This window comes from Anser anser (genome assembly GCF_964211835.1).
Source record: "Anser anser genome assembly, chromosome: 3".
NCBI classification, from domain to species: domain Eukaryota; kingdom Metazoa; phylum Chordata; class Aves; order Anseriformes; family Anatidae; genus Anser; species Anser anser.
In genome coordinates this window covers 63,413,801-63,437,528 of record NC_139722.1, presented here as the reverse complement: position 1 = coordinate 63,437,528, position 23,728 = coordinate 63,413,801, and the positions used below count along the sequence as shown (strand labels likewise).

Genomic DNA, 23,728 nt, shown 5'->3' with positions numbered 1-23,728 from the left:
AAGGAAGACTGGTGTTTTAGTGTGTGAGCTGGTCTCTGGGAACCAGTTTCCCTTTGCCATGAAATAATCGTGTTGCTATTTTGCATCAAGCCAAGTGAAAATAACAAACTGAGTCCCACACACACATATAAAAAAAGCTGCCGTCCTTGTTCCCCTTTAAAAAGTCACAATCTGCTCCCCTCCTCTGCCCTCCCACACTCCGAGTAATTCTATTTTGTGTAGTTCCTTATGTTACTACACGAGGCAGGAAGAAAATGCCCCAAAATTCTGTGCCGTTTGTTAAACGTGCTGTGGAACGAACCATAGCTGGGTTTTGTTTTGATTCGGCTTTTTCTTTGCTTGCTCTTTTTCTCACTCTCCCAGAAGAGAGGTCAAAACCCTTCCGTTTATTACTCCTGGCGTGAAATAAAACGTTAACCTCGGAAGAGGTGACAGCATTTTCAACAGTGCATCAGTAATGATCCTGCTACAACGGCCTCTCACGTGGCTGTGCAGCAACTGCTCCACTGGTTCAGCTTGAGGGGCTCTTCGGTGAACAGATTGCAACTAATACAGCGGCAGGCAAAATCTGTTGGACAGCCTGAAGGTGCAGGGGCATTGCGTCAGGCTGACAAGCTGCTGACTAGACATCCGATTTGGAAGCTGTTTCAATCCTCGGGAGCGGCTGGGCTGAGCTTATTCTGGCCTGGAAGGGGTTGGGCTGAATTTTCAGTGGTGGCCAGTCTTTGCTTTTACATAGCCTGTGGGTTAAAAGATGTATTATGGTGTCTGCTGTAGTGGGTTTTCTGGAACTAACTTTCTTTCCAGATGGAGGAGTCTGGTGTTGGTGGAGGTGATCAGGGGCAGGCTGGATCCTGCAAAACATTTAAGCGTTTGCTTGAGTCCCACTTGACTGACTTTAGTGAGATGTAAGCACATACTTAAATATTTTCAGTGAATCCAAGAAAAATGAGTAAACTGTGTGAGGGAAACCCAAGTAAACTGAACGAGGAATGCTTAGATGATTTGTTACAAACATGACAGAAGAAAAGTATCTTTACATCTGCAAAATTATATGTAAACATCAATATTTTCTAAAAACAAGATGCCAACGAATAAAAAAGAAGAGACGTTTTGATTTTGCTTCTTGATTTAGAGTTTATTGAAGCTGCTGCTTTAAAATCCTATAAATTTGCGCAGTGGCTTTCAAAAAGTTGTTTCAAGTGCCACAGAGGATGGATTGGTCGGAGTTAGGTCTTCAGGAGCACAGGGGAAGAAGTTACTGTGGATCAGGGGACACACAGTGACTTTTCCCATGGTCATCCTGTTTGTCTGTCTGAAACTATATAAAAGACTCTCCTTGTTTGCACCCTCTTCTTAGCATTTACATATTATTTTATTCTACGGCATTCGAAGCAACATTTTAATTTCTTTGCAGCTCACTGTCTCAGGCATAATTGCTGGCCTTCGAATGGATTAAGACATGTTCAGAGATGCAAAGTTTTCTCTTTTGAATTCTTTAGGTTCATTATAATGTGGCCAGAGTTATTATCCTGCATGGTAGGATTATCTAATAGTCCTGACCCTGACCCCATAAGGGTCCTAACATCATAATAGCAGTGATGCCCCAGACAGTGGATATTCTATCTCAATATTTTAGGGCTTCTACGAAGCCTGTGGGATTCATAGCTCAAAATTTCATAGATCCCATAGGATTCCTCCTCCCTTCATCTTCCCTCAGTTCAGTCAGTCAGAAACTCAAATGAAAGCAACTTCTTTGTAGTTGCAAGGATTCTGCCTAGCACGAGTGCGATTCGTGGGAGCTCAAGATCCATTAACACAGAGTGAGAGTCTTTATATTTACAATATGGTGAATGAAACTGCTGTGTTTTTCCTTGTATTTTCACAAGTCCATATGCTACGCTTTACTATATGACTGTATCTTTAACTGTGTTACAGGTAATCAGTTTTTCTACACTATCTGCATGACACACATCATGCTGATGTGTAGTCAACCAGGGGAAATATTTATGACATTAGTTAATGTGCATTACTCACTTTTCAGAGGTAAATAATTTGGTCATCAATTTTCAAGAAAGCATACAAGGCAAAAAACATATTTGTATATAAAGCTTTTTCTGCATTTAAGTTTTAAATAGGTTATCTAAAGGATGCTTAGCACTGCTTTAAAATGCTTTAACTTCTAAAAGGGGAACTTATGTGTAAGATTGGGAGTGGGTAGATTTTTAGAAGTGTAGAGAATTAGCTCACAACTTAGTGAGCAAGTTTTATCTTGCTGCTTGTAAAATGGCCAAATTATGAACCTCTAACCAAAAGTGAATTCCTAAAGAAAAGCTGCTCAGCCTTAATGATAGTGGTGCTTCTGGGTCCCATTATGATACAGCACATGGTCATCATAAGGCTTTGTCTAGCAACGTGCACTTCCACATTTTTTCAGCTCTTTCCATTGTATATATGTGAAATCATTTATAAAATCTCAATTCTAAGCAGCTTCCACTCTGAAATATTTGTGAGATCAGGAGATCAGTTTGATCTCTGCATGCTCCCTAGTACTTGTTTGTATTCATGTTAAAAGATCACCACCAGAAATACGATAGACCTGACAGTTTCAGAGAAACGTGGTATGAAAAAGAAGTGTCTTGTGTGATTTAATGATGGAGATCTACAAAGAAATTGCAATAGCTGTTGCCAATAGCAATATCTGTTCCTGTATAAACCATTGTAATCTTTCATCTGCAGGAGCAGATTTGCTTTTTCCTCAGATTATTATTTAAAAAACAAAAACCAACACCCCCCAAAACAAACAAACACAAGAAAAACAACATACAGGGCCAAATTCAAGCAAGGATTCTGATCACTTGTGGAATTACAGCTGCTCTCACAAGACCTGAAGTCAAATTCCTCTTGAAACTTGCAGTACTGTGTAATGCATGTGTGTGTCTAAAGCCTTACCGTGGCAGTATGCTGTATCTTTTCCTCCAGTGTAAACTTTCACTGTAGGACCAAGCTAACATCATTTATTAATGCCTTTTTTCATTTCTACAACAAAACTAGTGGAAGAAAGTGCATGATGTCAGCGTGCTTGGAAGTAATGTTGCTTTGCTTGTTCTACCATGTATTAGGGGAGAATTTCGACCGCCAAGCCAGCATTCGGCGGTCTCTAATTTACACAGACACGGTGGTAAGACGGCCGAAGAAAGTCAAAAGGAGAAAGACTATAACAGGAATCCCTGACAACATACAAAAGGAGCTAGGTATGGCTCATCAGAACTGTATTCCATCCACTGTTCATTGTCACTGCTTATCATTACTCGACTAATAACATTACCAGTGCTCATGAAACCAATACAGTCTGATAGCCGATTACAGTTCCAAATACACGTGTGCCTCCTTGCCACCTTGTGCACCTGGAAATTAGGGTCTTTTATCTGTTGACTTCCATCTGCTGAAGGGAACGTGGTATTTTGAAAACGGTTTACTGGTACAATGGAAATCCGCAGGGATATAAGGTTCATAGTTCTTAATGCCTTTCTGGAGACTTGGTCTACTCCCCCAAGATGGTCACTGAAGCACACCTGAAGTGGGCAGGCATTTCAGCTTGCCAAGAATTATCCAATGGAGTGAACTAATTCACTGATGCCTTCCTGAATCTGCTGAGAGTTACATCAACAGCGAAAAACCTGTAAATTTTCCAGCTTATCTTAGATCTAATTGACAGCCTCTCAAGTATCAACATTATTTGATTTGAAGTAATTTACATGTCATCATTAGCTATTGCATATATACCAAAGGAAAAATGCTCAGTCAGTCACATTTACACTACCTCAACCTGTCAGCTTTTCACAGTTAGTAGCATAGATGGTATTCAAAGTTGATGGAACAGTCTGAATTTTGGCAACCTTTCAGACACTTTTTGCAGAACTCTGATGATAGCACTTAGTTATTTTTTAAAAAGATGTTTTAATTTTTCACAGATGATGACTTTACAGATAAACTGATGCCCTTCTGCCTCCCTTCTCTCCTTTTTTTGCAGTAGAGAAAGAATAAAATAATTAAATCTTAAATCTTAAAATAATCTGGCAGAATATATATATATATTTATTTTTTTTATATGTGCAATCAACTCATTTATTGACTTGTTCGATAAGTTTTACTACCTTGCGTTTTGCATTTCTTTCTTTTTAATTATATTTTCACTTCTTGCTTCTTTGTCTAGATTTTTCAGAAACAAAAGCAAAAATATGCAACTTTTCTGGATGGGTTTGAATAAGCTAGAGAGCTAGGCATAGAGAAAGACAGGAAATAAGCAAGTACATGAACAGCAGTTTGTGACTGGAACTGGAACTATGCTCTTTCAACTGTAATGGGACAGTGCCCTGCCATAGGTATCCTCTGTCTCAAGAAAGCAAATTCACTTGTCCAATCCCTGCATTGAGTCTTCAAGTGGCAACTTTAAGTTTTATTACCTTTGGATCTCACATAATGATTTTATGTCTAACTGCTGCTCTGAGATTTGTCCAAAGCTGTGAGGTGTCTTTGTCGATCTCTTCTTATGGGATGGATGCTGTTTTGTCCCTGCCATAGGGAACTCCTCCTCAAAATGTGTTTTCCCTTCCTCCTGTCCACAATGGACCTTGCTATCTGGCAAGAGACACTTTCCAGGCCTAGAGTCCTCCTGGAGGTCAGAACTTGAATTTATTTCTTGGGACGACAACCATTTATCAGCCTTGCAATCAGCTATAAGCAAGCTCAAAAGTTAAAGTAGATTTGTTCTAATCAAACAAAGCTACATGAAACATGGTATTTGGTTACTCTTAATAAAAGAGTTTTTATTCTTAATAAGAGTTTTTATTCTTAGTAAGAGTTTTTGCCTCTTAAATGCAAAATTGACACTGGGTATCACTTAAACTGTTCATTTTCAGGATTCTTGCAGTGTTCTTGAGTGTGGTATTCTGAAAATTACATACATACCAAGGTCATAGTTTTCACTTTTCTGTAGAGATTTTCTTGACATAGGTAGGACCTACCTTGAGGGCAGAGAGCTGAGCAAAGCAGAGCCCTTTGTTCTAATCTACCTTTTATTACTTTTAGGGGTTCCTGACTCTCTTTCAGGCAGGTGAATTTTGAAATGACTGGCAACTGTACTTGTGTGGATGTGAGGAGAATGCTTCCTGCTGACAGCATCTCTTAAGCTTGGAGGTTACATTCGTGACCAATTCAGACCGATGCTTAATGCTTGAAAACATCAATGGCAGTTTACCTGGTGGAATAAACAGAGAACGCAGTTGGCATCTACGTTAAAAAGAAATCTTCAGTGAATATCTTAAGAGTTTGTGACTTTTGCCAGTCTGTTTGCTAAGGGCAATAGGTTCTGTGGTCTTGATTTTGTTCTTTCATCTCACGCTGAGCACATTTCATGTTGCACTGCTTGAAGGTTTTCCTTGGCTCCTATTTTCAGTGGCGGAAATTCTAGGGCTGACAGTACCTCACTGTAGGAGCTCTCTCTGGCTGGTTCTCTGGCCTACAACCGGCAGGCACGCAGTGCTTCAGCCATCTGCCCTACAGTGGAAGTTGTCCCGAGTAGCTTCATGTTGCTTCTGTGTTGGTTGCGTATCATCCAGACAGCAAAATGTATGCCAGGAAAGCTCTCTGACGGCAGTTTGCATCCTGTTAGCGTGTTGCTTTCCATCACTAGAAACAAAGTGTGTTTGAAGAGTGTCTTCATCTTATAGATGGAAAAACTAGACGTGCTGCAGTGAAGTGACTTTGCTGGAGTCACCCACCAGGCTGCTGGCAAGGCTGGGAATAAATTATATCTCCCTCACCCTTGTTCAGTGCACTTTCTGCCTTTTCTCCCCTGTCACTCCCCAGATATTTCTGTAGCCATCCATTCCCTATTTCTCTTACACTGTCCCAAAACAAACATCGAGTTGTTTTAAAACATTCCACAGTTCATTTGATCGGAACAAGGATCCGGACTAAACTCCAAATCAAGCAATTGCATTGTGCCTATTGACATTCTTCCTGTGGTTTCAGCTGAATAAATCTCTTTGTTTCTCCCCTGAAGCATTGCTGTGAATGGCTACAATATTTACACAAAGATTAAAATCCCTTGGTACACCAAAGTTGCTGTGCACAGGCTAAATAACCAACACGTACAGCAGATTCTTGTTACCTCTTGTTTATTCTTCAGAAGGAAGCAGAAACTTGAGAGAACCTCAAAGCTTCAACCAAGCTTGAACTATTTTCCTTTCTTGCTAGAGAGCCTGGAAGAGCTTCTGCCGGGCCAAGCTGCTGGGGTTCTCCCCCAGCTGCTTTGGCTCCTTTGGAACAAAAAAGGCCAAACAGAAGAGAAATCGTATGCTGATTGCTGGCATGAGCTCAGCGGCCATGGTACCCTCATAGAATTTAGCCAAACATACTGAAAGGAATCATTAACGGTACCCACGAGGCATGTGCTGAAAGTATCTTTAAGCATTCCTACTTTGGAGAATTGTAACACAGCCGTGTTTTCACAGGTGTGTTCCAGCGATGAACCACTCTCTGCAGGGCCTGGAAACTTCCGCATAAAAACGTTGTGTAAATAAAATGCAGTGTGACGGATGTGGTTCTGAGGCAGACTGAGAGTATTAGATGCCTGCTAGTTTAGAGATGCTGGTTATTCTCTCAACAGTTGCTGTCTGACAGCAGGAGCATCTCAGTACTATTTAGCAGAGCAACAGCAAAATAAAAAAAGGTGAAGTATTCTTTCTCTGCCAAACGTAGGAATCAAAAAAGTAGTTTTGCATACCTCTGAATTATCTTTGTTGTCTTGTAGAAAACATATATTCAATAGAACATACATTCAATTTAATTATATATATGTCAGTGGAGTCAATGTTGGATCAAAACTTCAAAAAGGGCAAGAAGCTTTAATTTACTTCACACTTTTGTGCTATGTCAGTTTCTCTGTTCTGTGTTGCTAATATCCGTCATCTCTAGCTCTCTTTTTCAGATAGTACCTTTTATCCAAACCGGTGTTCTCCCCTCAGGCAAGAAGATGATTCTCTTCTCCTTGGTACGGATGAGCAGCTCTCTGGGAGAACCTGTCACAGGCCTTGCTCATATCTCAGCTCCTGGTAATCTTCAGCTTCCCTCACATGTTCTCAGCTCTCCAGACTGAAATAAAGGCAGCAAAATGCCTTCGTGTTTTTATGGTCCCTTCTCTGTGTCAGTGATCTAGGATCTGACTCAGACTAACTATCTTTTTGTGCAGCTACAACTTACCTGATTGCACATGTTACTCCAAAAGTCTGTGCCAGTGCAGACCCAGGTACTGCTGAACAGTTTCTGCTGTCCTGGACTTGCAGCAGGAGCAGGTCCCAGACCATGGTATCTGTTCTGCCACAGACAGTGCAGTTCATCTTCCAAGTGAGCATGTCTCACCAAAGCAGCAGGGAGGAAACCACCTTCAAGTTTTCTACCTTTTGATTTCTTCTTCTTCTGCCAGACATCTTGCTTTTCTTTATTCTAGTGGAAAGTTTCTGTCCTCTTGGTTTACCAAAGAAGGTCTGACAAGTTCATGCTTTGCATGTACTTTCCTTGAATGATTTCATCCCCTTTCTTGACCTTTTTTTCAGGTGCAACTCAGGGCCTTTATGGCTGTGTGGTTTTTTCCCCATCTACTGTTTTTTTTTTTTTTTCCAAGCAAAAGGATTCAGAGGGTCAGAACAACCTCATATGCTTTCTTCAACTTGTTTCCCTGCCTCCCATCTTCAGTAGCTCACAAGAGGTTGTCATCTACAGGGCTTTCTGTCAGTCGTCAGAGTGGATATGACTGACACCTGAACGCTCAGTCCCTCGCCTGCTTTCTTGTGGCACAGCTCAGGACCCCGTTTGGTACTCCTTTGAAATGGTTTATAGGAAACCATTCCACCTCAAACAAATGTGCGCATTTGTGTCCTTTTGATCCTTGGGAACTCAGCTGTTCTCTTGGAGACTCTTCTTAACTGATGTTCTTTTCCAATCAGTCCCTTGGGTGCTAGCAGTGCTAGCAGTCATTCAAACTAAGGGTCCTGCAGGTAAAGGTCCCAGGTACCAGGGGTCCTCCAGGAACACACGCAAGAACCCAGCTATTCAAGGCAAGGAATTCTGCATCCTGGTTCAAGTTGCAACTTTAAACAGTCTTTGGAGAGAAACTCTCAGAGTTATTTTGCCTTTTAACTAATACTATTTTTTTTCAGCTGAGTTTCTCAACATTGCACCCAGAGCAGAGCATTACAAAGTATGCAAGTATCATCAGCTTTTTGATAAGGGGAATGAAACACAGGGATGTCAGGGATATAATTTTTTACCAGGGGCTGGATGTTCAGTTACCGAAACTAACTAGTTTCACTAATTAGTTTCAATTCCCTATATTTGCATCAGAATTCTCCCTCTCAGGGTGGCAGGGATATATGCAAGGATTCAGGATATTTTTTATCTGGCAGCGTGGAAACGTATTGCAGGATCCTCTGCAATGTTTTTCTCCCCTTTGAGAGATTACAGATGCATGGAGCACAGTGAAAATTCCTGAAATTACCCCGAGCCTGATGTACTTGTCTGTTTCTTGTTGAGCATCTGTTAAAAATCATTGGTATGCAGGCACTAGGGTAAAACAGATGAAGGATCTCTGTTTTCTTGGTGTTTTTTTTTTTTTTGTAACATTGTGGAAGTTGTGGTGCCTGAACAGTGACTTGGCCAGGTCACCAGGTTTGGAGGAGGATTGCTAGGTGTGGCATGAGAAGAAAGAAGATGAAAGGAACAAATCCTAGGAATGTGCCTATGGCAGAAGAGACAAGTGCTTAGAGTAGAAATGATTAGTCAGAAGTAGTCTGGGAAGAGAGCTTGCTTCTATACACCAGTTGAAACAAGCATGTTCTCTGTGATATCAACACACACTTTATCCTCTCAAATCCTCAGTTTTCCACCCTCCTTTCAATGCACAGAGGACCCTTCTGCTGCAGCAGGCTGCTGGTGCCACCAGATCAGACAGAGTCACGGGGAGACAGTGAGTTTTCTAGGAGCTGCTACCCAGCCCTAGGGATTACATGCAGACCCTTTTTTTTTTTTTCTTTTCATCAAATTAGCACAGTCTTAGTCTCTGTCATACCCAGTAACCACCAGAGTCAGGCATATACAGGTTACACCAGCTTTCCCCATCTTGAATTAAGTGCTTGGAGCTCAGGTATGCATTTGAGCCTCTTCTCTGTGTTCTCATGCAAAAGATGTTAAATGTATTGCATACTCCTCTTCTTCCAGGTAGGGGGTGTTCTTTATTTGCTGTTGGGGTCTACACTGAACATGTGCATTAAGGAAGAGCATTTGCCCTTAAAAAATCACTTCAGCATTTTCAGCATAGCAAGAAGTGGGGTAACGAAGAAGAAAGGAGTCCAGATACAGGTCTCCTTTGGTGGACTTTGTGCTGGCTGCAGGGCTGCTGGGCACAGGATAATACAAAATGCAGACAAGAATATTATTATTTTCATCCACATTTATCATACTACCAAACTGCAGCTACTTCTGACTTAGTAACATTCAGCATCTGTAACCTGATGGCCGTTTCTGCAATAAGTTCTTGCTGCTGTCTGCTCAGACATTGTCCCTGTAACTAGATGGGTTTGTGGATATTATTCTTTAATCCCAGATTTTTGGTGTTACAGAACTCCTGTAACTTCTGACTGTTGCTTAATAAGAGGGGTTTTTTTGATAGACATAGAATTTTTAATTTAATATTCAAATAACACTGTGAGCTGTCCCATAGAATTGGACTGTTCATCTCTCAGCTTCAGTACTAACAAAGGCAGTTTGATTTTAAGAATTTTTGGAAAAAAAAAAAACAAACAACAAACACTATGTTTTTAGTTACTCTAGAAGCAAGTGAAGGCTTTTCAGTATATTTAGAAAATGCAAATAAAATAATCCTTACTGCTGTACTTTGAATTTCACCTAAACCTTAAAACCCTCAACATTTTAAAAGAGCACACAATTCCTCAGTGGTCCTTTGTTTACTTGTTTGTTTTTGAACCAGTTTCCCTGCAGATTTCTGTTGTCCCCCTACAGGAAACAGAGGAAGAAGAGCAATTGTATTATTAAAAAGGGCAAGTAAATCCTTACAGCTTTGCATGAGGTTGTGCATACATGTAAAGCTGAAAACAAAGCTGAAATGATTCAGAATATGCTGCATATCTACAAAAAATAGTTCAGACCTCAAAGTTAATAGCACGAACCATGGAAAGCCCCTTCCCTGAACATATCCCTATTCATACATCTGTTCTAGTAATGAGCACAGGGTAGGGGCTGATGCTCAGCGGCATCCCGCGGTCACTCGCCTTGCCCCCCCGTTAGTGAGCTGCTCCAGCACAGGTTTAGCACGGGCCAGCCAGCAGGCTCCAGGCTTTGCCTGGCCTTGGGTGTGAGGGGATGGTGCAGGAGCTGCTCCAGCAGTCACTTGGGTACAGTCATCCGTACGGGAAAAGGGCCTAGCTTGGATTGACAAGAGTAGGGTCCCTGTCCTCTTCTTTAGCAGCACCGTGGTTTCAGAGATAGCACCATGGTTTAATTTTGTATTTCTCCCATTTTAAAGCATCGTTTGCATTTGCAGTCGTCATTGTGTCCCAATATCACATTCTGGAACTCCTAGTTTTGAAAAGAGGAAAGAGGAGGTTAGCAAGTCCAGTCTTGTGCTGCTTTGCCGTTTGCCTTCCCTAGCAGGAACTTTTTAAAGAAGCATAAACTGTCCATGTGTGTTAAGCTGCTTGTGAGTTGGACTGCATTTAGCTTCCTGTGTGAACAAATAGATTACATGCTGAAATGAGGTTCTCTCAGCCTCAGGTCAGTATGTTACAGTACTAGATGCTGTAGTGCTTACAGCTTCATTCTGCACCAGCCCCCTCACTCTGTGTCGCGTGTGTGCGTGTATTTCACCGTGGTAGAAAGAGGAAAAGTAACCCACCTCTTTGCTTTTTTATGGAACTTAGTACACAAATTTTTATTACCGGATATTTTTAATTGGCTAACAGTTGTTATCAGGCATGTCACAGCTCCAGAAACATTCACAATGTCTGCTTAGATGGTTTCCTCTCTCTTAACCAGAGGGGGACACTGATTCTCTAAAGAAAAATAAAAAGGAAAATGTGGAAAGCAAAAATATTTATTCTTACTGTACTGTTCTTAATAACTGTATACAGGGTATGCAAATAGCTATTTTGATTGGCTGCAGTAGTCCATCTGCTCTGACAGCATCTCATATTAGATTATCCAAGATGTTTGCCAGCATCTGAGTATCTAGCTTTGCTCTAAATCTTTACTAGGAGCAGAAAGAGGCTACATTTTCATGACAGCAAGAGAAATCTACACAAAGCAAACTAAATAGGCTTCAAGCTGCTAGAAGACTACTTATGTGCCTGGGAAAAAGAAGTAAACAATCTTCTTGTGTGTGCTGCTTTCACTCTAGTCTTTTCAGAGCCCTCTTTTCCTTATCCTAAATGCCTCTTGTGGCTGCCAAGAATAAGGATAATTAAATGTCCTTTAAGTGGTGTTTAAAGCTGCACGATAAGAATACCTATCTTCCTGATCCGGTTCCGTACAGTAAATGTAAAGAGTACAGTCCTATTGAGCTGTGCTACCGCATCTCTCCTGAGAGCAGCTTTAAGGTGGAGATTTGAAATAACCAATTTTCCCTTGCAGTGACATGTGCAGCATTCTTACACGCATCTCCAGCAGCATGGCTGCCTCTTGTGTTTGCTATTTATAAAGTGGTGCGACTGAATCGAAAAGCAAGAGCCTTACACAGACTAATTTTAAAGCTGTATTCTTGATTTTAAGGCAGCTACCAATAAAAATGTAAATGTAAAAGAACCTTAGGGTCCTTTCTACTGACCCAGGGATGCTGTATTTTGAATTAAAACAGTTTTTCTATTGTCCTCAAAGTCTGCTTATGCCAATATATCATTATTATTTCATCTTTTAAAGTACAGTTATTTTTGGTTTTCTGGTGGTGCTGACGATGAGATAATCATTAGTACTAGCTGTTTCTTTTCCCCATTTCCTGGAGTTATTCCTCGGTGATAAATAGAAAGCAGTTGTGTGGAGAAATGTTATTTAACGTTTTTCTTTGTAGTGTTGGATCCTATTTCTGTATAAATGTTGTTATAGCATGTGTATTATTTACAGTAAAACAATGCATGTTTCAGTGTGTTAGCCTCCTTTTAGAAGAATGGCAAGACCTGGACAGCTAGCCATGTCTACTGAACATTTTTTCTGAAGTCTAATGCTTTTAAAAAGCAGACATGATTATTCACATTAGTCTCCAGATTTCCTTCCCCTTTTCTTTATTGCACGAGGCATTAGCATGGAAACACACTTCACATTTCTCAGGCTTTTGTCTGTTCCCGCTGCTTTGCCTCCTGGAAGTCAAACAGTGCTACTTGGTTTCTGACATAACTGATTACTATGGAAATTATTACCATGTCATAAAAAGAGGATTTCATGTGTCGAATGTGCGGCAGGAACACAGACGGTTCTGTAAGCAGAAGGTTCTTAGTAATGAGGAAAAAGGGAAGAGAAATGCAGAAAATAAGGAATGCCTGTGCAAAATCCATTGTTACAGATTCTTTTTCAGGAGGCATTACCTTCAAGAGATTGGGGATCAAGCAGATTGCTGATTTTTTGTTGTTGTTGCTTTTAAATGAGTAAGAAGATAAACGTGAATTTGTGCTTCAAGGAATAATTATTTTATTTTGACTCCAGCAGTTGGCACTGGCCAAAGCGATTTCCGAGGGCATTCGATGTATGTCCCAGACCACTGTTCCACGCTAGGGAGACTAGACAGCTATCGCTCTGCTATGCAGCGGTCTGAAACCAAGGACACCAGCTGCCAGACCGAGGAAGTTAAAGTTGTGCCCCCTTCAATGAGAAGAATACGAGCACAGAAAGGACAAGGCATTGCAGCCCAGATGTCTCAGTTCTCCAGCTCATCTGGAAACATGTCGGTGATGAGTGATTCTGCCGCAGTTATATTTGCTTCTCGCCAAAATAGTGACATGGGTTTTCACAGCTTGCCTCGGGCTGGTGCAAGAGTGTCTCTGCAGTCCCTAGAACAGACACAGAGCATCTCTAGGCAGACAGAAGACATTGCTGGCACTTTACCCCACCAGATAAGTAAACTGCAAGTGGATGATGGTGTTGTGCATCTGAGGAATAATCCCACGACAGGGACTGTTTCGCGGCCAAAGTCTCAAGAGGTGAGAAGCTATGACAGTGAAAAGTCCACGAGCCCAGCATGCGTGGTCTCTCCTCATGCCACCTACTCAACGAGCGTCATTCCCAATGCAACGCTGTCATCTTCCTCAGAAGTTATTGTTATTCACACTGCCCAGAGTGCTGGATCATTGGATAATAAAATGGGCGGCTCTGCTGTGTACCCAAAGCCAAGAGACAATCCTGTTGCCAGTAATGCAATAAGCGGGAAAGAAGATCACCATTCTTCAAGTGGTAACTGGAGTGAGAGTAGCTCCACACGTCACTCGCAGACTTCAGACACCATCCCATCTAACACTGTCATGATGCTCTCTCTTGGTGACTCTGCTGTCTCTCTCAGCACTCCTGGAAATGCAGAGGCTGGATCTCAGAGTGCGAACTACGGCTGCAGAAACAATCTTTCTTTACCAAACCAGTCCCAGGACAGCGATGGTAGGAGTGAATCTAGCTATTCAGGGGAGCGAACGCAAGCAGCAGTGAACAGCACAGAGCATTGGCTATACAAGTCTGCGGAAAATAGCGAGACTTCTTCACGCAAGGTGGCTTGTACCACACCAGGCTGTGCCACTCCTGGTAGCAACCTGAGCAGCAGCAGCCTGGAGAGGACGTCGGCCAGAGAAGATTCTACTTCTCTGTATTCTGTGGAGCAGGATGGTTATTACAGCTCCATGCCCGTGGACTCTGGGCTGAAGTCAGACATGCCATGCAATAGCTCTAATGGTTTTGGGAACCCCAGAGACAGCGTGGTTAACGTCTTTGAAGGAAAGGAGAAGAAACATCAGGATGACCCGTCGGGCCAAGGTGACAAATCCCTGGTGAGAAACATCTCTCTAAAGAAGGCAAAGAAGCCACCTTTGCCACCATCTAGAACAGACTCACTCAGAAGGGTACCCAAGAAAAAAGCCCAGTCCAACGGACAGGTACTTGATGAAACCCTAATTGCCACCCTCCAGCATTCTCTGCAGTTGAATCTCAAGTGCAAAAACAGCAGCTCCCCTTCCCAGAGCCCCTGCAGCGATTACGAGGATCCCTGGGTGCTGCGCTCTCGCAGCCAAAGCTCGGTCAGTGCAAGCAGCAGCATGATGTCCACCACCGCTCCAAACCTGTACTCCATCTGCACCGTCACCCCCTCCCAGAGCGAAACGAGCAGCATCAAGTCCGAGTATGCCGACCAGTGGGGTTACTACAGCGACTACGCTGCGGTGGCGGATGACCAGGTAAAGTCCCCGGTGACCCATTCTGCCAGTACGTCGTCTGCTCTCAGTGATTACAGCATCAGCCACTTCAGCGATGGCTCGAGGGCTTCTGTGCCACAAGTGCCCGGTGGACTGGCGAAACCAAAGAGCACTTCTCCGGAGAAATCCCACCGAGTCACATCACCATCCAGTGGGTACTCTAGCCAGTCCAATACGCCCACTGCGCTTACTCCAGTGCCTGTACTGTTAAAATCTGCATCATCAGGAAACGGGAAATCCAAGCTGAAACCTAAAGTGCCTGAAAGGAAATCCTCTCTTCTGTCTTCAGTCTCCATTTCTTCATCATCCACTTCTCTTTCTTCAAATACATCTACTGAAGGGAGCATGAGTGTGAAGAAAATGGACCCCACCCCGAGCTCTCCTCTGGATTCTGGTGCACCTCCTCCAACACCTCCTCTCTCAACACCTCCTCCACATTGCCCTGAGCTTTCTCCTCCCTATCCCCCTCCTCCTCCTCCAGCAGAAGTCATGGATCTAGCACTATCGCCAGCCTCTCCTACATTTCCCCCTCCTCCGCCAGAAGCTGATGCAAATTCTTCCTTTGCCCACAGTGTCCAGTGGTTACCACAAGAAACTTCCGTCACTTCATTCTCTTCCCCTGTTCCTCCTCCTACTACTTTCCCCTTAGCTGTCCCGCCACCAGCACCACCTCTTGATCCGAAGCTGACAAAGGGTGCAACAATATACCCACAGTATTCTTTTAAGAAACGTAATCAGGAAGATCCTTGCTACAGCCCAGTGAAACAGCCCTTCAACAAGCAAGATGCATCAAGACCCGTGATGCCCTTAGTAACTACCAAAGCATTGCAAATGGTGCAGCTGAGGTCTGTGAAAAAAGCAACAGAAGGTGAGCCATCACCCGAATCTGCTTCTGAAACCACCTCTCAGGAAAAGGGTACTGTAAGCTCATCATCGCAGTCTTCCCTAAAGCCGTCTCTCTCCCTAAGACTCAGTAACAGCTTAGGTGAAGAGGAGATGAAAACTCATGGCACTTCATTTAAAAACTCAGCCCAAACACTGGCTCAGAGTTCTCCTCTGACTCCCTCTGACAACATACCTGCGCTTGACAGCGATCAAAAATCTGCAAGTACAGTAGGTCTAAGCAGGTCTATCGAAGCTGTTTCAGTGGGGACAGCTACCGAAGACACGCCCGAGTCTCCAGTGCAGAGCAAAGACTTCCATTCTGCCATGTCACCTCAGGGGTCACCAGCATCTCCAGACAAGACTCAGGTCGTATTGCCAAACAAGAAACCACCTCCCATTTCAAAGAAACCCAAACTGTTCCTCGTTGTACCACCTCCACAGTTAGATCTTACAGTGGAGAAAATAGCTGAAGTGAGTGATACTGTCAGAGGCGCACCAAGCCCAACTAAGAGAGACGCTGTGCTTGCACACTGCGAGGAGGCGAGAAATTGTCTTACAGATGGACTCAGCTCTAGCGAGATGGACTCTGGCAGCCTGGTTCCAGAGGGAGGAGCTGCCGGAGTCACCTTCTCCGAAACAGTGGGAGCTAGTGCCTTTGTGGCACAGCCTGCTGCATCACCAGATCAAGAAGAAGCCAGGCAGGAGGAGCAGCCTGCTTTTGACGAAGGAAGCAGTTCAGGCAGCAGCCAAGACAGTGGCAGTAACACTGACGGGCACCTATCTCAAGAGAACGAAAGCGGTGAGTCTGTTCGCTTTTCCTCCTCTTCAGATGTAGCAATAGCTATGTTAAAGAATGTGGGGAGTGAGGATAGCAATCCGAGCAGTCAGATGGTCTTCTGTAGAGAAAAGAAGCTCTTACAGTAGTTAAAGCTAAAAGCCTAAAGAAAGTTGCAGGGATCAGATTAATAATTGATGACATTTCTTATTCCTTTCTGACATCTCGTTATCGCAGACGTGGAACTAAAAATGATGCTTTATATAACTGCTAGGATTAAAACATGCTATGAGAACATGGTTAGCTTTGTTGATTTTGATTTTGCATTTTAATGGAAACCATAAAAATATTCTTTCAGCATCGTACTCTGCATGTGTGTGAACAAGCACAGGCTTTTCATGCACTGCAGTTTCCTAAGCGAGTGTATTCTGAAATCACAACAACGACTGGTGTACTTGCTAAATCCCTTGGGTGTTTTGCCTTGGAAGCAAAGAGGGGTGATTTCAGGATTATAAATCTGTTGGGTTCCTGTGATGGACTGACAGCATTGTTCATTATTTCTGCATAGCCGAGGTGTTTGAGTCGGATACAGCAAATAGTTCCTTCCTGCCAAGCAGTAGTTATGGGGAAGAGACGGACGGAGTGGCAACACCAGCGAGACCAAGGACTACTGAGGATCTTTTTGCAGCCATCCACAGGTACTGTAGAAATTTCCCTGTCCGTACTGCCTGGTCTGTTAATTCCCTCAAAAATTAATTGACATTGTTTTTCTAAAACACCCAGTTACAACAGTCATTGCTTTAACTGAAAGCACACATTTATCAGCTTTCTACTAAGGCTATATATGAAAACATGTGGAAAAGAGCTTGTGTTTTATTGTTTTGCAATATATTTAATTCATTCTGAACTAAAAGCTATTTGGTTAAATCAATATAGATTATATTATAAATATCCTGCCTCTTAAAATATCAAGTTACATCTAGTATTTATTGTACTGTTCTCAATCTGCCATATTAACTCTACTGTTGCTTTTTCTGTGTATCTTTTTGTTTTCATTCTCGTTCTCCATCTCTTTTTACTCTTCGCTGCTTATATGGTGCAGTTTGGGACAGAGGCTCAACGCTAATGCTTCATGGCAAGCGTGGCTGAAACTGGCAAGTAACGCAACATGTCAGTCATATGGCAAAACATATGGCAAACGCTGGATTATAGTTTGCCATAATCCAGCCTGAGGTCGGGTGTTTTGTGTCAAACTGGTTCATGAATGAAATGTGCAATACTGGCTCTTATTAATGACATTATTCATTTCCCTTGAAAACAAAATAGGCAACTACATTTCCATGCTGTTCATGGTAGGTTTGCAAGGAAAAAAAAAAAAAAAGCTTAAAAACACAAAATGGAACGTGTGCACCATTTAAACAGTACACACAGAAGACCATAACCACTCTCTGAATTATAAGCTTGCATTTAGACTAGTATCAGTGTAGTGGTAGTGCCATCTTGTGGCTCTGTCTTTTACTTCAAAATCTGAAGGGGCCATCTCCTGGTCACAGAAAGTGCTTAGTGGCATCCAGATATGTTGATCCAGGTGTCTGGTCAGTTTGCACATATGTGCATGACTTCTACATCAGTACTGAGGGACAGAGAAAGCCCTTTGTGAGAAGTTGGCTAGGATTTGGGAGACCACTTGGGATGCAAATGCTTTTTCTTTCATTTGTGAAACTATTCTTTTCAGATGTTACAAAAATGACATATATGTGACACTGACTTTTTATAACTGTTATCCCTTAGGATTTGGCCCATAGGAGCTTTTCTAAAAACGGTCTGTTGCATTCATGCTGCATGGCACTCACTAGGACTGCGACAAGTCTGTTTTTAGAATGAAGTATTCTGGCCAGTAACCTTTTCCATTTTGTATGCGGATAGAGAGTGGCTCTCTGTGTGTATGCACATACACGGAATTCATGAGTTTATGGGGAAATGGACAATGGAACTGGATGTGACATAGTTAAAACTGCTTGACACATTTATTATTAAGACCTTGCTTTTGTTGGCTTTAGACTTGAACCACTTATCTTCCTCGGTTGTTAGTTAATCAAAAATGTTCCCCTCCCTCCGTTTCTAAAAGGTATTATTTCAGTGATTGGCACTCTTGAATATGTCCTTTAGAGTAAGACAAGAAATTTGGTGGTATGTGCGTCAAGGGCAGGAAGAAAAAGCTAAGTTTAAGTCACAGTTTTGTTTGAATATATATCCTATCTCTGTCTGAAAAGCCACCAAAACCAAATCTGGTTCTTAATTCCAAGTCTCTGCCATAATTTATACATGCTGAGAAAAACTGGTTAAATGCTGTCAGCAAACTGACCACTCTGCCCTGCACTCACCGTGTTGCTGAGTTACTTCGAGCCAGGATAACCAAGTCTTTCCCTGCAGATCTTTGAAATTGAGTTTTGTGCTGTTTTTCTTTGGAATTTAATTTGATTTTTGGCAGCAGTACAACCTCAGCTCTGGAGTGTTTAAAGATACCCATAGGCAGTCAGTATCCTAATGAAAGGAAGTCTCTTCCCTGTAACCAATTCACACACGTGCTTGCACGCAGCATTATAGAGCCATCCAAGCACCGGATCACTTGCTGCCTATGGTACTGACACACAGTCAAATCTAGACAAGCTTCTCAAGTTTGCCACTACCAAAGTCATCGTTTTATCCTTATGCTATCTTCTGTGGCCCATTCATCCTCAGGCTGAATGGATGTCGGTATTACATTCTTCTCTCAGACAGAAAAGTGGCAGCGGCAGCAGCTGAAAATAGCAGCTGTTACAGTTGCCTGTGGGGGGTATCACAAGTGGTGTATTTGTGAACTTAACTACTTAGAGAGACAGGATCGCTCCTAAGTATTGGCAGAGTTTATGGCAGTATCTGTTGCTGCCACCCACTTAGCTGATGGATCCTGCTACTTTGTTTTGTTGTATTTTTTTCTGTCAGTAGGCTGCAATGCATAAAAACATTTGAGCTTGCCATGGCAAATTCTCAGACCCTCTAAGAAAGTACAGCTAAAGATTGCCTTGAGTAGAATCCTGTTTTACAAGGGGAACGGTGTGTATTGGACACATCCTTGATAAACATTAATATGGAATTATACCATGATAATCTTGTATTTGTACCAAGTCTGCTGACTTGTTTTAAACTTCTGGCAAAAGAGAATATGTAAAATTAGGATTTATTCAATCTTCTTGAATTCATTCTTGTTTAGCCCGCAAAGAAGCAAAGCAACTTTGCTACAGATACAAGGCATGTTATACATCCCTTTCTTTAAGATTTCTAATAATGTAAAAATGGGGCAATAGAACTCCAGTTTCCACTTATTCTCAGTCCTATGCTTGTTTCTTTTTTTTTTTTTATCACTGCACTTTACATTTAAATTAAAAACACTGAGTCCTTTCACGTGGAGAGAGAACTTTCATTCAGAAAGTTGGGCTCTCCTTCGTTAAGTCAACGAGTTGCAATGGTAGAGCACCAACAGGACTGTGGATTTAGAAGCTAGAAAACTTGGTTTTCACTATTGATTTAATTTGGGTTTTTGAAGGGATGGTTATGTCTGCCTCACTTAACTTGTTCTTAACTGCAGAAGCAGTGCATTGCAATATCCTTTTCTAAGTGAAGTGCACTAAAATACACCAATTCTCCAGAAAGCATTAAATGAAACAGGAAAAAAAAAAAAAAAACAACACATATTTGGAGGCATATTTTTAATCAAATCCCCAAACTAACAGAAAAATGGCATTGAGAATTATCTTCTTAATGAATTAGTCTTAGCAGTTGAATAGTGACTCCAGAAAATTTGATTTGCTAAACAGACTCAAAGTGTTTTGGACATCAGTATTGCCAGGTTTATTGTTTCATTGTCCCAGATTTGCAGAAAAAGAATAATGCATTTAGCATGTACCTCCAATACTTGCATTAATGCCTTTACAGTTTTGGTGGTGTTCTTGCTCATACTTTAGATTTAGATTACTTCTCCCTTCTCCCTCTCGTGGCTTTAGCTTAATTCATTGTCATCCCTCTAAGCTGAGTTAAACTGAGTGAGGTAAAAAGTTTCATTTGTTGTTTTCTCTTTTTTGTTTTCCAAACTCAGATCCAAAAGGAAAGTCCTTGGCCGTAAGGATTCTGAAGACGAGCGCACCCGCAACCATTCTCCATCACCCCCCGTAACGCCCACTGGTGCTTCCCCAACCTTGTCTACCCTTAAACAAGCAGGATCCATTCAGAGAAGCGTTCGCAAGAGCAGCACCAGCAACGACAACTTCAAAGCCCTGCTGCTGAAGAAAGGGAGCCGCTGCGACACCAGCTCCCGCATGTCAGCAGCAGAGATGTTGAAGAATACGGACCCGCGGTTCCACCGAGCAAAGACAGACGCTTCCCCTGACCTTTCTGACAGCCCTGCCAGCTGCTCGCCCAGCAAGAGCAAACGGGCCCAGGAGGAGTGGGCCAAGAGCGAGGGCCTGATGCCAAGGAGCATGTCCTTTTCTGGCACTAGGTACGGCCGATCGCGAACGCCCCCCTCCGCTGCCAGCAGCAAGTACAATGTCCGCAACCGCATCCAGAGCAGCCCCATGACTGTGATTAGCGAAGGAGATGGGGAAGTGGTGGAGCAGTCAGAGGGCAGGGTCCGAAGGACTTTGGAAGAGCAGCAAGAGAGGCAGCTCGATATGTTTAACAGTGATGAAATAGACATGAATGACTTTCCATATGCCGAGGAGCCAGGCTGCAAGGAGACCTTGGATCCAACCCATCTAGACTTAATGACTCAGCCAGGTACTTCGGGGAAGTATCTAAGTCCTTCAGCTGAAGAAAGTTAAGAGGCTGTGACAGAAGGCATTGGATATTTGTCTAGAAAATGACAGAGGACTAGATTCCAGAAGAAAGCCCAGATCAGGACAAGTTTACTTCACGGAGCATTTATTCCATGAACTGCATGTGTGTGTTTAAATGCCGAAGCAATGATAGTTCTGCATGGTTGGGTTGGGGTGGGGAGGACTTGCTTTGAATGAATGGTCTGTGGCTTAAAGAAAGTAACAGCTGAAATTTTTGTGTAAAGCCTTAGAAGTCCTCTTGCGGGGTGTGGGGAGGGATTTTTCTCAGAGCCTGTAGGGGTGTGAAGTTTTTCTTTTTCTTGAGACTGCAATTGTGCAAGCAAAATTTAGGAATAAGCCTGAAAAAGAGGAATGGGAAGGCTTCTGTGGTACAAGCTGGACGTTTGCTTCAAAAGCATTGCATTGGTGCAGCGTAGTGCATTCGTTAAGCAGAGAGGTAGGACGAGGTGCCGTTGACCTGTGAGAGGGTAGAGGAGTTGGTGCTGGGGCTGCAGGGCTTCTTACTCGGGTACGTCCCAGTGTCAGAGGAAGCGTGTCCTGCTAATGCAAATAGGTCACCGGGTTAAGAGTTGCTCCAGGGTACTTTGTTTTTTCCTGAGGGAAAATGAAACATGAGTTAACATGGAAGAGGGAGCGAAGTTTTATAACACAGTACTAGCTGCTGTGCAGCCACACACGTACACTTGGCGAAACACTCATTTCCAAGTGAGTTGCTTCCCTGACCAGAGTATTCCCTTAGAGAACTGGAACAACTGCACGTGTGCAGAGGTTGCGAGCAGACAACAGAGAAGTGGGAGAGAAATTAAACTGTATACTGCTGGGGTTTGGAAAGGTTAAGTTTCTGAATTATAAAAAAAATAAATAAATAAAAATTGAGAACTTGCACTACAGAGCTGTAGGTGGAGCCTGTCTTTCAAAATTGAAATTTGGGAGTAATGTTTTGCCAGAAGTCTTTCTTCCATTTGTCAAAATGGAAGGGCTATTACTTTTCATCACTTGAAATACAAATACTTGCTAACTTTTGGTTACCAAAGAATAAGTTACAGTTACTTTCCTTTTTGATTTGCCTGCAGTATTTCTTTTCCTTTTTTAACCTGAATAATTTAGTGAGGTTCGTTTTTATTGTATATTTTACAGAAAATAAAAACATTAAACAGTTTTCCAATTGTAAAGAAAACCATTAATTAAAACTGAACTATTGGCTGGAGTTTGGGGTTCTTAGTAGGAGTGAAGCTTTTCATTTGTAAGAAGAATTTTTACATCATTTGATGGCGTGCGCAGTTTTTGTATTGTTTGTAAATATTAAAAGTTGTTAAAATATCTTTTGATCTCCCTACCGTAGAATTTATACATTTTTAGATTGCTTTTAAAAAGAAAAAAGCACTCTTTGTAGATTATTTATTTTAGAGAAATATGCTTGTAATCTCTTTCTTCAATCCTTTACTTGTTAGTAATGTAAATTTCAGGGGCCTTTGTTTAACTCTTCCCTTCACAAGAGGGGAATAGTGATGAAAATGCTGTGACTTTGCTTCAATAAAGAAAAAGGCTGCCAGTTGCCATATTGTCTTTTGAGTTGATTAATATCTCCTTCAAAAGATGTGTTCAGCAGTGTATGGCAACCCGCTGAATGCCATAAACCATGCTTCTGGCTACTAATCCCCACTTTTCATTGCAAATGTTACTAATTCAGTTTAGAGACAGAACTAAAGCATACTTACGCATCCATCCCACTTTGGCATGTCAATGCTAAGACTAAAAAAATTGAAATAATCATAAGCTTTTTTTTTTTTTTCCAGTATCATACATGAGTGTTTCTACTACTCCTTACTTGCAATCTGTCCCAGAAAACTAAAATTCTTGGAGAACCAGATTATAAGCAGTACAGGAAAGAAGTGAAGAGTGAATGCAGCTGCACGCACCAGAACAAGGCTGGGATTAACTGGTGCACAGCAAACTTTCTCCCATTTGTGCATGCTACATGTATTTAAAGAACTGTTGGCTTTTGGAATTAAATGAAAAGCTAAATGGGTAAAATAGGACATTTCAGGTGTTATTAATATCGATCTGAACTAGAGGTCACTGACTGTTCCTTCGGTGTTTCTCTCAGAGCAGATCACGTTGAGCACAGAGCACTGCAGAGTGCATGGAGCACTTCCAACAGCAGGTACTTTCCTTCTCAAAGCCATGCGTACGTGTTGACCGGTCCTCATACCACCATCCTGGCAGGAAAATACTCAGGCTTTGTTTTATTGTTTACAAATGGGGAAATAGTCTAAGTGAAAACCTGCAGTATTGGAGGGAGTCATAGTTCTGTTGTCTGCAACTTCTGCAAAGTTTTGCAGCATTTTACTTAAAAAGTACCTCTTGGAAGGAGCCTAGCCATTTTTTTTATTTTTTTGCCTGATGCTAGCCACTTGATGCTGCCATAAATTTATAGTCTATATAGGAAACTCTTTGGAAAGTCCTGGCTTATTTACACAGCACATTAGCAACACAGGTAGGTGGGATTAAACTGAAAGGTAGGCTAAAATATATTTAGTAGCGCTTATAACGGTATTTATTTAGACAATTGACGTAACTTTCATATGGAGGTGTCACCATATCATCTACCCTCTGTGGCAGCTCTCAGAATTGGTTTGTAGCTCGGATTTTTCAGCAGTGTACTCCTCAGCCCAAGTTTC

The 23,728-nt window shown here is 42.1% G+C and overlaps 1 protein-coding gene across 16 annotated transcripts in view; it reads left to right on the top strand.

The window, feature by feature from the left end:
- The window catches only part of NHSL1 (NHS like 1), a 167,439-nt gene extending 144,837 nt beyond the window's left edge, over positions 1–22,602 (top strand). For 12 of the 16 annotated variants that reach the window (XM_083830916.1, XM_083830927.1, XM_083830920.1 and 9 more), the window contains 4 exons: positions 3,123–3,254; positions 12,769–16,197; positions 16,742–16,871; positions 20,309–22,602. In XM_083830916.1, coding sequence (XP_083687042.1) covers positions 3,123–3,254; positions 12,769–16,197; positions 16,742–16,871; positions 20,309–21,032 — 4,415 coding nt within the window. In that variant the 3' untranslated portion in view covers positions 21,033–22,602. The remainder of the gene's footprint in view (positions 1–3,122; positions 3,255–12,768; positions 16,198–16,741; positions 16,872–20,308) is intronic. The other 4 variants (XM_083830925.1, XM_083830930.1, XM_083830924.1 and 1 more) reach the window with 3 other exon arrangements.
- The last annotated feature ends 1,126 nt before the right edge of the window (positions 22,603–23,728 follow it).